General features: G+C 40.0%; 1 protein-coding gene across 3 annotated transcripts in view; it reads right to left on the reverse strand.

Annotated features, from left to right (window-relative positions):
- col7a1 (collagen, type VII, alpha 1) overlaps positions 1-13625 on the reverse strand; it is a 62016-nt gene that overhangs the window by 13793 nt on the left and 34598 nt on the right. For 2 of the 3 annotated variants that reach the window (XM_042406762.1, XM_042406761.1), the window contains exons 73-100: positions 12859-12984; positions 12497-12706; positions 12376-12411; positions 12217-12261; positions 11992-12108; positions 11844-11915; positions 11629-11673; positions 11071-11106; positions 10711-10746; positions 8888-8923; positions 8756-8800; positions 8619-8651; positions 8415-8477; positions 8243-8278; positions 7499-7579; positions 7310-7378; positions 2914-2949; positions 2621-2680; positions 2478-2522; positions 2346-2381; positions 1331-1366; positions 1179-1238; positions 955-1080; positions 795-866; positions 662-697; positions 514-573; positions 378-422; positions 10-45 (exon numbers count right to left, since the gene is read on the reverse strand). In XM_042406762.1, coding sequence (XP_042262696.1) covers positions 10-45; positions 378-422; positions 514-573; positions 662-697; positions 795-866; positions 955-1080; positions 1179-1238; positions 1331-1366; positions 2346-2381; positions 2478-2522; positions 2621-2680; positions 2914-2949; positions 7310-7378; positions 7499-7579; positions 8243-8278; positions 8415-8477; positions 8619-8651; positions 8756-8800; positions 8888-8923; positions 10711-10746; positions 11071-11106; positions 11629-11673; positions 11844-11915; positions 11992-12108; positions 12217-12261; positions 12376-12411; positions 12497-12706; positions 12859-12984 — 1734 coding nt within the window. The remainder of the gene's footprint in view (positions 1-9; positions 46-377; positions 423-513; positions 574-661; positions 698-794; positions 867-954; positions 1081-1178; positions 1239-1330; positions 1367-2345; positions 2382-2477; positions 2523-2620; positions 2681-2913; positions 2950-7309; positions 7379-7498; positions 7580-8242; positions 8279-8414; positions 8478-8618; positions 8652-8755; positions 8801-8887; positions 8924-10710; positions 10747-11070; positions 11107-11628; positions 11674-11843; positions 11916-11991; positions 12109-12216; positions 12262-12375; positions 12412-12496; positions 12707-12858; positions 12985-13625) is intronic. The other variant, XM_042406763.1, reaches the window with a different exon arrangement.

The following is a 13625-nucleotide window of genomic DNA, read 5'->3' on the forward strand; positions in this document are numbered from 1 at the left end:
AGTATTCACCTTCTCTCCCCGAATACCACGAATCCCTGGGGGACCCTGATGGACAAGAAGCACACACACACACACACACACACACACACATTGTGTATTTAGCTCCGAAATGAAAAACGACCATGTTTCTAACCCTAGGCCTCAAGTTCTGCTCAACAGAACTGAAATCACAATAATGTTCTGACTCCTGAGGGTATACTTTTTGATTAATCAGTGAGCACAGGTTGATTTTTATAATACATAAAAAAATAAAGATTTTTCCCCTTCATGCTTCCATAGAAAAAAACCCATTAAGGGATCTTGAAGGCTTTGGTGAAGAAGCTCTGCAACAGTGTTCCTGAGTGATGAATAAAAAAGGAAACACTTGATACACTTACTGTCAGTCCTCTCTCCCCATCCAAGCCAGTGCGACCCTCCTCGCCCTAAGACATGACAAACAAACACCTGTGTTACTTTGCAACTATCATCCAGTGGCAGATTTATATTAAGGTGGATGTGTAGACGAGGTCTTACCCTGGATCCCGGATCTCCTCTCTCTCCTCTGGGACCTGGGACTCCAACTCCAACCTCCCCCTGCCCAAAGAAATCATATGCATGCTTTTATAAAAGCCATCAGCATGTAAGAAGATAGACAGAAATAGGTGTTGGTGTGGATAGTGACCTTGTCTCCTCTGACCCCGTTGGTACCAGGAGAGCCCTAGAAAACAAGTTATTGTTCATATAAAACACAAACTAAATATTGTGGCTCTTAGCTGAACCAATCACAGTGTAATAAAAACAGGGTCTAAACTTACTGGCTGTCCAGGAGGTCCAGCAGGACCAGGAGCTCCTACATTTCCTGCCCGGCCTGGAAAGCCTGGGGGACCCTGAAATGAGACCTCATCAGTTGAACATCATACCAAAGAGATTCAGACTAAAAGCATGCAGTGTTGTGTAACCAGAGGCTCCACTGACCTTCTCCCCCGGTGGTCCAGGAGGTCCTAGTTGTCCAATTTCTCCTCTCAGACCAGCCGGTCCAGTGACACCTGACTTCCCCTGTGGCCCAGGGGGACCAGCTGGCCCAGGATGGCCTGGATCTCCCTGAAAAGAAGTCATAGTTAGATTTTGATCTGTGGCATGTCTGATATACCACACTATCTGATCAGAGAGGTAAAACCACAGATCATCCAATTACTCACCTTTAAACCCTGAGGCCCATCCCGACCAGGAGGACCTGCAAGTCCTATGCCCTTTTCTCCCTGGAACGCAAATTTTGTCACAACTGTCACATGGATTTGGTTGGATTTAGAGCTGCAGAAAAATTAAGAACAGACATGACGAACAAGCTCACCTTATCTCCTTTTGGCCCAGGAGGTCCCTGTGCCCCCTGTGTGAGAAACAAATGAGGATATGTAAGAAAAAATGTGTGTGAATTTTGCAATTTAAAAAAAAGTTGCTTTGCTCAGCTACAATTTTTCCTGCCCCTAAAATATAAGTTTGGCACTCATTATCATGCCGGTGAGGACGCGTTCCATCAGTATTGGTGTGCACTGTCAGCGGCTTGGTTGTCATTACAGTTAACATGCCTCGTTAACCTCAAGGACGACAAATAATCAAAACCTCGAGTATCAGAGGAGAATGGGCTCAATTACAGTGGACGCTTTTAGATAGAAGGTCGAGAGACTTTCATCACACAGCAATAGAAAAATGGCTGATAAGGTAAGATTCAAGGTTTGGACTGGTTTTGAGGTAAATAAGCTTCAAGTCCCACAAAAAGAAAGTTAGTTTAAATTTTGTTTGGTATCTAAAGGCATGAACCTGTATTATCATATATTACAGCACAATGCATAAGAAAAACCTTGACACTACAATGTTGAATTTGAGTGGTTACTCTTTGCATCTTTGCCGTGAAAAAATCTGCAATTTTTTGGCCGCAATTTCATACTGAACCCACACAATGATATTTATTAAGGATGTTAAATGCAAACTGTCAATTGTAACGCATTTGATTTAATGCTACATCAGATTCATGAAAACCTGAAAGAAACCAGGTACTCACAGTAAATAGAAAAACACATACGGCATTATCACCAATAATAGTTTCCACCCACGTGTGTGCAAAGACAAGCAAAATAAATCACATGTTTGTTCATATCAACCGTTAAATCTACACTAGATTTTATCTTATATTACACAGTGCTAATTGTACTGTAATGGTTACATTAAACCTTTATTAATAGATAAAAGTATTTCCTATTCTGTAACAATATGAAGACATACACAACAAAACTGTGAGAGTCCATTTAAAACCAAACATCACAGTCTACATCCAGACCACAAACAGCCAGAGGAAACTGGTTACTCACATCTTCTCCAGGCTCTCCTGGTTCACCATCCACTGCCTAATATGACAACAGATGTAAAGATGACTGCTGTTAGCTAGGTGAGCATCTTATAATGTTAACATACATGTAGCTCTGCAGGAAAATCATACTCACTCTTTCTCCTTTGTTGCCAGCAGTACCTTTGTCTCCCCTGACACCCTGAATGACAGCAGTGACCAAAAGGTTTCATGAAAAAGCAGTTAACATTTTCACAGTGTCTTTCGTCACTGACTGAGAGCAGGTTTGGTCCGACTCACCTTTTCGCCAGGTGGACCTCTCTCGCCTGCTATGCCTGGCAGTGTTTGACCGGGAAGACCCTGAATCAATCATAACCAGGAAAATACTGTCATCTCTGCTGTAACATCTAGCTTCTCTGTTCTGCTTCATCCTGTATAATTTTAAGTCTTTCATTTCTGAACTAAGCTGCATTAATTGAATATAGTGTGCGTCTGTATTCAGTATGTAACTTGCTAGGCGGAAGTAAGTCAGCTAAAATGGAAAAAAAGTTCATCTAGCTCTTTCCATATTATTGACAATAACAGTGACTCACCCTCTCTCCTTTGGGTCCCTGAGGTCCAGCGACAGCCTGTGAGAGAGCAGAAAAATGCAGAAAATAATAGTTATTACCTGTGCAGCATAGTATAAGTCCTTATTCAAGAAAAGACGTAAAAGCCTTGGCATTCATCAAGCGTCATATCAGCCCAATCATTAGCTTTTCCCTCTCTCAGAGATTAAGAGCCTTAACATCTTCAGCAAGGACATTCAACAAATGCGCAACTCCCATTGTTTCACCATCGCACTTGACCGGAGTGAAAGTGTTTGAACACTGAAGCTTTTCTTTCCTTTTTCAACTCGGGAGTAGGCAATGTCTTACGATGACTTGTTTAAAAGATGCAAGTATAGTGTTCATAATATGTCTATTCAATTGTACTTGACAATATTTGAAAAAAAACGTTGAACTTTTCATTTCAAACTTTGAAAGGCTGTGATTCAAGGAACAATCTGCTCTACTCTTGATATTGTTGCTCAGGAGTTTTGTGATCCAGTGCGAGATCTTTTTTGGTGACAGAATGACAACTTCCAGAAAAGTTTTCTTTTCTTGGGCAAAAAGGGATGAATAATGCAAAATGACTCTTGGACTCTATAGGGTGAACACCAAAAACTGCTTGCAGCTGTATTATAAAGTTTTAATACGTTCGTTATAAAAGTCCGTTACATCTGTGATGCTGGAAAATGTGATTGCACTTAATCTTTGTTTGTGTGTGTGAGTATGTGTGTTTGTGTGTGTGTGTGAGAACAAATGGTGTAGCTGCTGAGCAGATGGACAAGTGTTGCCTGGTTATTTATCAAACTGGTGAACTCAGTGACAGTGTCACAGTGGCTCTGTCCAAGGTGCTGATCCTGAGGCTGTCGCTGTTCGAGACACTTGTCTCGATTTGTGTCAACATTACAAACAGCAGGAGTACTGAGTGCCTGATAAGCAAGCTCCAACTTTGTGTCTTTTTATCCACACACCTTTCACTAGCGGAAAAAAGACTACAACACTGGCAACTAGAAGCTCCAGGCAAGGATGAGTTTAAAAACACAGGCAGGATATGATGAGAGAAAATTCATGACAATATGCTCTGTTCACTACTTTGGTGGTGAACAATATCAGCATCAGTATTTGTCCAATAGTAGCCAAAAACACTGAATTAGATATTAACAAACAAAGATAAGTTACAATCTGATATTAACTATAAAAAATATTCCCTAAAACATAATGTAAATAATTGTAAAGCAACATTTTGTGCAACCTGCCATTAAGAAAGGCAGCATCATGTCACATGAGAGTTTCACAAGCAACGAGAGAAAAGTAGAAAAGTGGGTTGGAGCAACAAAGACAAGACAGATGGAAACAAAGCAAAGCTGATAATAGCAGGGAAAACTGTTGGATGTTTTTTTTGTTGTGGATGACTGACCCCTTCTCATGGTTGAATGACGTGTGCTTTGAATGCGTAACTGAACAGCTTGAGCCTTCCTACATGCTGCCAAACTGACATCTTATCACTGAAACAGCTGTTCATCTTCTGTGCACGCAAGTCACTGAATTCTTATTGAAAGGCTCAGAAAACACTGTAGTTGTGAGCAAACACCTATTATGTGCTAATACTTGACATTATGAAGTCTGGCAGCAAACTCAATAAACTGAAATTTAGCATTGCAAAGAGCAGCATTCCAGGCTTAAAAGTTTGATGGCTCGTGGCTCACACAAAGGGAAATCTGTTGCACCAGCGTTGGAGATAATAAAGGAGATAAATGCCTAGAAAATTTGATAAAAGTGCTTGTCATGTGCCAGAAAGTTGCACATGAATGGATTGATGATACTTTACTACCACTTTAATACAAGTTTATGTCATAAAAAGAATCAGACTGGTGTTGATATCAGTAGATACAGTACTCAGTGTTGTGGTGTTATAAATGAAAAAGTTGATGTGATATGAAAGTGACGAGCCCTGCAAAGAGAAAGTTATACATGTTTATGACCTTCTCTGTCATTTTTACTCTCACTGAGCTCAAATTAGGCTTAATTGAGATCCTCATTGACAGAATTGGCACAGGCTTGGTCAGGCCAAGCCAATCTCTTGTAACAGATGTCTGCAGTCATTCAAATACAGACATCTGTAGGTAGGCAGTGGGAGAAGAAGTACTCAGATCTTTTATTTCAGTAAAAGTACCAATACAGCAATGTAAAAATACTCTAGTAAAAGTCCCGCATGAAAAATCCTACTTAAGTAAAAGTAGATAAGTATTATCAGCTGGATGTAGTTAAAGTATTGCAATAAAAGTAGTTGTTTTGTCCCAATGACTGATATATTATTATATATGACATCATTAGATTATTAATACTGAAGCATCAGTGTGTAAGCAGCATGTTACTGTTGTAGCTGCTGGAGGTGGAGCTGGTTTGAACTACTTCATATACAGTTAGCTAGTTTAGTCCAGTGGTTCCCAACCTAGGGGTCAGGCCCCTCCAAAGGGTCACCAGATAAATCTGAGGGGTCGTGAGATGATTAATGGGAGAGGAAAGAAGAAAAAACAAACAAGCAAATTGTTTTTTTACTTTTTGGACTTTTTCTCTAATCTTTTATTTTTGGTGAAATATTGGATCATCTGAACATTTATTGAAATGAAACCATGTCAGAAGTTGAGAGGGAAAAATCACTATTTGGTGGAGCTGTTAACAACTCGAAGACATCTGAAATGTGACTCCGACTTCACACTGCTTTTTATAAGATGTCAAAAGCCAAAAAGGTTGAAAACTACTGGTTCAACTTTAACACTGTGTTGTATTTTAAAAGCTTGTTATATTATCCAAATCTTCATCTGAAAAGTAACTAAAGCTGTCAAATAGTAGAGAGTACAATATTTCCCTCTGAAATGTAGTGGAGTGGAAGCATAAAGTAGCATAAAATGTAACTACTCAAGTAAAGCACAAGTACCTCAAACTTGTTCTTAAGTACAGTACTTGAGTAAATGTACTAAAATACTTTCCACCACAGGAGGCAGGAAATAATTTTCAGGTGTCAAAGGAAAGGTGGTTTCCATTAGAAGGCCGAGCAGCACTGAGAAACACGGTTAAGTGGAGGAGATGCCTAATGCGCAAGCAGGTAAACAGCCTACCAAAGTATCTTTTGGACCTAAGATACCTTATAGATCAAACTGATTATACTGTTATACACAGTAGAACTCTTTTGTGCTGGTTGTGACAGACTACACCAGACAACATCTTGAACTGGCACAACACATTATATCTTTCAAGAGTTCTTGTTACATCGAAGCATAGAGTGCAAAATGAGATTCTGACCAGCCAGAGATATTGTTTCCATCTTATCCACTCTAAAATATATATGAATTTCAGGGCACAAAATTATCCAGAGCAGCTTCTGCCACTTTCACACTCACAGTCTAGTGGGATGCTTTAATAGAAAACACAAGGCAATTATCCCTAAATTTATGCAAGGATTTAGCTGAAATTCACATTAATGGTTGGCTTGACTGTTATTTTTAGAGTGGGAGGTACTACAGGCCTCCACTGGGCTTTCCCCCATTATGCCGCAAAATAAACTCCAGGACTGAACTGCATCAGATAATAGACCTTTGAGGATAGAATGATTAAATATTTTAGTTTCAGACATGTGAAAACACCTTTTACTGGGTCTGAGAATTTGCTCTTTGAATGTCAATCAATAACGGTTGAATAACAGAGAAATCCCACTGAGACAAACGCAGAAGAAGATTCTGGCATTACTGCCTAATTTCCAAAAACCCTGATAGCAGAGGAAGCTGTTTTACCACAGATTTTTGCAGGTATGCGTAGGAGAGGTACATAGCCAACACCATCGTTTACATAAGCAGAGGGAATAAATGTCATTCAGACAGAAATGCAAGCATGTCCACAGTTATCGGCTGTACCTCCATCTTAGCATAACTGTATGTGATTGTCTTTGACTATTTGGTATGTGGAACACAATTTCCTAGACAATTTAACACCCAGAACCACTCAGAGATATGAGAGTTAAAATATCAAAGTTTATAGTGACGGCTAGCAGAAGCATATAACCCACAAACAGTGGTGCTCCTGGCCAACTTGAAGAAGTGTACAAATTGCAGGGGGTGTATCTGGAGCACCATTTAGGGCACAGGCAGCCCCAGGTGGACAAACAACAGCAGCCCGAGCATGGCCCCTGAAGGAGGACTTGGAATCTGGACCACCAAGTGTTATATATCAGATTAAAACTCTTGCAGTGGGAAGCTAATAATAGCACTACAGAAATGTTTTTTATTACTTCAGGCAGCAAATCATTCTGTAGCTGGGATCACACCCAATAAAAGCAACCGCAAAACCAATTTCATTGACTGTCCTTTTAGCCAGAGGCTGAATGGTAGATACAGCATGTTCTCACCTTCCCTGGAGGACCGCTGTCTCCCTGCTCCCCCTTTAAGCCCGGCTGGCCCGGAGGTCCAGCAATGCCCTGAGGAACAAATTACAAAATGATGACACTGAGAAGGACTTGATAAAAACAGCACAGTGCACACTACAGATACACAGTCAACAACATGGCACAAACACTTGCACATGCTGAGACACACACCTGCTTCCCTGATAATCCATGTGTTCCCTCTTTGCCAGGCACCCCATCTCTTCCAGGGACCCCAGGTTTACCTGCTTCACCCTGAGGAGTGGCACACAGAGCAGTAATTTTTGTAAAAAAATAAATAAATAAAAAGAGTTTATTAAGAAGTTTGCATGTTATGTATAAAAACCTGGGCATCTATCTTCAGTTTACCTATATAGCCAAGAATAGCCAAGATTTCACACAATGCCCAAAAACAGGAAAAGATTTTTTCATAGAGCCTTAAAGAAATGTATTTTGTTTTATATGTTTGATGTCAGATTTTTTTTTGCTCATAAAATCTTTATAATCTATAGTATATTATAATATATATATATATATATATATATATATATATATATATATATATATATATATATATATATTATAATCTTAACTTCTTATTTTAATATATTTATTTTAAAATAGCGAGATCCTACGGTTGGCAGTGCAACCAAAAAAAGTTGTTTTTCAGCTGAAGGAACAACTACTTGTATATTCTGTAAGCTGCTTTTTCAAATTATGAACACAAAACCTAGCTGAAGCAGCCATTTATCAAGGAACGCTTGGTACACCTTTTCTTAGCATTATTATTTAATTACCTTCCCATTTTCACTTATAACTGAAAGGCCTCAGGCCCAAAACAAACAAAACAAATCTTCAATTTTATATTTCCTCACTGTGTTTCCACAGTGCAACAACAGATCAGGACTGCATACTCACCACCTGCCCTGGCAGTCCCGGAGGGCCCTGTGGACCCTGCAGGGAGAAATAAATACATTGGTATGAAGCAACACAATATGATGCACACCATGAGATTTTCAATGAATTTCATGAGAAAACATGAAAGTATTTTTTTCCCTGAGGAGAAGCTGTGATTTATGGGAATACTTACAACAGCTCCTGGAGGACCTGATGGTCCTGGTAGACCTGTGCTCCCTTGGGCACCAGGAGGACCCTGCAGAGAGGAGAAACAAACTCACACACTGCAGATCTGTTATACAACTCCACTGTCTAGATTGTTATGTGACTGGGACAATGAAATATCAAGATGTTGTTTTGTCTAAAAATATGTTAAATATCATTGCAGCAGCTTTACCTTGACGCCAACACCTGCCTCTCCTTGATTACCCTGCGAAAAACAAACTTTTCATGAGTTTGGTCAGGAAGTAATAAACAAAAGAACTTCAGTGCTCATACAATAACAGCGACATATTAAAAATGCAGTGAACTCACCTTCACACCCGGTGAACCTGGAAGCCCATTGGGACCCATGGGGCCCTGATTAAAAAAAATATTATCAACATATGAACTGCTGCTGGTAATAAGAGTCTGTGAATGTGAAGGTATAATATGTGTGATACTTACAGTTGGCCCCCTTATGCCAGGCTCTCCTGGGTTTCCCTAGAGGCAAAATACAAGTCATACATACAGTACGTGCACATCATAAGATACTTAATAGTAACTACACATAAAACACAGGCTACTTTTACAAATAAGTCAGCATTTTGGAAAAAGTTTATTTGCTTTCTTTCTGAGAGTTAGATGAGAAGTTCAATACCAATCTTGTATTTTGTCATTAAATGCTGTCATTAAATGTATTTTGTCATTAAATGCTGCGTGACCTATGCCAGTAGCTGATTGCTTTGCAAACTCATGGTCACAACAAGATTCCAGGAAGTCTCACACTTGCTTTTACACTTTAGATTTTTTAAGTATTATAGAAAGCTACAAAGTATAAATTAGTGAGCTTTAGTGGTGGATTTTGTTACCTTTGGGCAGAGCCTGGCTAGTTGTTTCCCCCTGTTTTCGGTATTTATGCTATTTGGCTGCTCTTCATGACTGGATTAACCGCTAGTGGGGCCCCTGTTGACTCGCCCTAAACATGGTAGTACTTTAGAGCTGACATGATTATTTGATTAGGCAACATTTTTTTATTATTATTTATTATTTTATTTATTATGATTCATTATTTTATTCATTTTAAAAGCAAAAATGCAAAAGATTTACAAGAACTGACTTCTCAAATGTGAATATTTGTTAGTTTTCCCAGTTTTCCATGATAGTTTTTGACTGTTCATCAGACAAAACAAGTTATCTGAATATGTTAACTTGGGTTTTAGGGAATAATGAATTGCATTCTTCACTTTTTTTTTTTTTGACATTTTATACACCAAACAATCAATTGATCACTGAAGAAAATAACTGTCAGACCAACTTATAATGAAAATAATTGTTGATTGCAGCCTTACAGACACACATGAGAGTTGTATCAGTCTTCTCATCTAACTTTCTGCAAGAAAGCGAATACATATATTTCCCAAAATGTCAAATTATTCCCTTAAGAACCATATTTATGTATTAATATGTTTATACAAATTGAGCACTTAAAATGTTTATGTACATTTACATTCACATGTAAGTACTCAATATTGGTAAACATAAATAATACACACACATGTCACTGACTGACAGGAGTGTCTCTCTATGAGACAAACACATGAACATCTGACTGATTCATGACAACAGGTAGGACAATACAAACACAGAGGATGAACAATGTCAACAATGGTACACACATGGTGAGCTCTGAAAAAACAGTGCTGTGAGAGGAATAAGCAACCAAAAGGCAGCAGGCACAGCTGCATGCATGATAAGCAGACTCAAGCGACAACACAGTAATTTTTGGAGTGCACCCAGTTTAGTATTCCCCCCCACGACTGTACAATGGATCCTGGCGCAAGCTTCAACTCGGGATGTTGGCTGACTTCCTTTCATCTCCTCCAACAAATCTTTGGTGTTTTACACGTTTAAGAATTCAACTTCAAAATTAAACTCTTGAGTTTGACACAGGTGCTTTGGGGACAGGTGGTCTTCATTAATATTTCATGAGGAACCCATCACGGTTTGACTCTTATCCCAGCTCCCAGATGGATGTTTCCAATACAAATGAGTTAAGATTAAAGTGGTTAAATATGCCTGGGAGGTACATGACGGCGTGTGCATTCTGATGATAGGTTGTTCTAGTCTCCTGTTGTTAAATGCGGATACAGCTTTCCAGCTACTTGTTGTCTAAGCCAAAGCCTACTGGCTTCTCATCAGCTTTGGTCCACCCCCCTCTTCTCCCACTTGTGTCCCGATACCACAGTGACAGAATATGCCAGTATGCCAGCCAGCAGCAGAAAACCTACCGGTCTGCCTAGAACTCCTGGGAACCCAGGCAAGCCCTGGAGAGGATGAAAGACAGAGGAAGGTGGATGACAGGAGGGAGGGGGGACAGGTGGGTAGGGAACAGTGTCGGAAGAGGGGAAACAAACAACACAGAAAAGGAAGTGGACAGAGATGACACACATATGAGGTGAGAGAGGAAGTTAGAGAGTGAGGTGTCAGCCACACAGCTGCAAAAGCTTACTGTCTAAGATCTCTGAAGCCTCAGCCCAAGGAGGGGAAAAGAGAGCTCCATTGGCTTAGTGCTTGCAGCCAACCTAGTCACTAAACTCTGCAGTTCAAGCCTGAGAGAAGGCCCCTTTGCTGTGTTACTGGTTACTCACAGGTTGGCCTCGAGGACCAGCAGGCCCTGTCAGACCCTGCCCCGACATGGAGGGAAGGAAAACAAAAATTGTGAGGAAGCACTTTAACATCTCTCCTCTCCTTACATTTACTCCCACATCCACACAAGCAGTCATGGCTGACTTACATAATTTGACCAGCAGTGTGTTTGGGCTTTTAGTGATCACTGTGAATGGTACAGTAAGGGGAAAGATAAAACCTTAATGTGTCCATTGATGGAGACTGGAATCCAGCTGGTTTCATTTTCAACAGGGAAAGCAGGTGTAGTTTGTCTTCCGTATGCATTAATACTCACATTTTCAAAAATCACAATGTTGTAAATCAATAAAAACGACATGCAGTACAGTACTATATTATCATATAGGCTTAGCTCTTTATGGTTGCTTTCATTAAAAAAATGCAACATTAAAAGAAATATTCATTACATGTTTAGTGTCTCTGAACCAAAACATCATTACTATATTGTGCTCTTTGTGAAAAAAAAATTAAAATAAAATTTAAAAAATTACTTAGCTCACAACATCAGGTACTTCACTTACCGGTTTCCCCTCCTGACCAGGTTTACCTGGTTCTCCTGGTATTCCCTGAAATGACAAACCACAGAACTCACACATTGCTTCTCATTAAAAATGTCATGGCTTTTCATCACATCTTCAGAGGCTGAGCGAAAAATTACATGAGAAGACCAAAAAATGAATTTCTCATTTAACAAGTTAGTTATTACTGTATTTTCATATTCTATTTGAGATTACACCTGAGAGCCATCCCGTCCTTTTTCTCCAGGCTCTCCTCTGTCTCCTTTATCCCCACGAGGCCCCGCAAAACCCTGTACAACACATCAAAACATTATTTAGAAACATATGACATGATTTTGTGATATTTGAATTATGTGTAAATCTTACCCGGTCTCCTTTAGGTCCCAGTGGTCCTGCAACACCGGGCTCTCCCTTCTGTCCTCCAAGTCCAGGAGGACCTCTGGCACCAGGTGTACCAATCAGTACTGATTCAGCAGATGCTCCCTACAGTATATACACAGACAAATGCCTATGAACCCCAGTCATTCTTCTATATTTGGTCAATGGTGCATCTCCACATTTTCACTGCATCAAGAATGAGAAGGCGATCACCTTTTGACCTTGTGGGCCGGCTGGTCCTGTTAGTCCGATTTTACCCTGATAAACACAAGAAATTCTCAGCTGATTATGAAAAGGCTTGCATAAAACATAAAACATTACTATGATGTTGAGGATCAAAGACAACTACGTTAATGTAACATGAGCACTCACAGCTTCTCCTTTGTCACCCTTTTCTCCTCTATCGCCCTGAAACGCAGACATACGTGATATTAGCAGAATCATGTTTAGTCCATAAGAAAAACTTTTCTTTAGATCCTTCTCTCCTCTTCACCTTATCTCCTGGTCTTCCAGCCTCCCCCAGTTCCCCAGCACGCCCAGGAAGACCTGGTATTCCTGGCTTGCCTGGCTCTCCAGCTGGACCTGCGGGTCCCTCTGGTCCTCGCTCTCCAATGGCTCTTCCTGTAGGCCCAATTGCTCCCACAGGTCCGCGCTCCCCTTGGTCCCCTTTTGATCCTCTCTCTCCTGGAAAACCACGAACACCCTGGTGCACAACAGGAAACAGAAAGAGATAATAAAATATTTTAATTATCTTAATAGACTCAGAATTAAATGCGCCATCTGAACTCGCTAATAATTTCTTACTGGGGTACTTTTTTTATATTAAGCTTCCAAGATGACTTTAGTCATACTTACATCTGCACCAGGTGGTCCTCTCGGTCCCTGTTCACCCCTGTCTCCCTTTTCACCTCTCTCTGCCTTCTGCACTGGAGGAGCCACTGATACGTGCTTCCTGTCTACAACCAACTTCAGATCAGACACCTGTGTGGAGGGCAGAAGAGGGAAATGGTTGGCACAAGCTTAACTTTCAGCCACAGGTGCTGGTCTGTGAAATGCTTTCAGATTCCATCTCAGCAGCTGGAAAATTGCTTGTAATCAGTGTCATTTGTGTCACTTTCACCTGCTGAGTCCAAAAAATGTAACGTCTGATGCACATTTTGAAATGCATTCAGACATAAATTCTGAAATATATAGTTTTACAGTGAGAGATTGAGATAGCTTTTTTTTTTTATCTGTAAGACTACATAAAATGAGCACACTGTCAGCACTATGTTTGATCAAAGACGCAACCTTTCAGTTACAGAACTACATCAGTCATTAGTCTTCATGCCACCTGTGGTTTTAAAATTCTTGCATTCCAAATTTTATAATGCCAATAAACCAAGAGCCAATCCCACACTGACCTTAACAACTCTGTTAATCCACTTTTACAGGAATGAAGGTATTTTTATTCTCACACTTACTGAGCTGTTTGACACAAGAAATAACAGCTGAACATGAGTTATGCATATAACTGGAAGCTGTAAATGGTGTGATGACATTTGCAATAGCAAAATGGACTAATATGACATTTTACAAAAGTCACAGGAAAATGTCCATTAGCAAGACCATTATGCCAAAAA

Source organism: Thunnus maccoyii, chromosome 3 (genome assembly GCF_910596095.1).
Source record: "Thunnus maccoyii chromosome 3, fThuMac1.1, whole genome shotgun sequence".
Lineage (NCBI taxonomy): Eukaryota > Metazoa > Chordata > Actinopteri > Scombriformes > Scombridae > Thunnus > Thunnus maccoyii.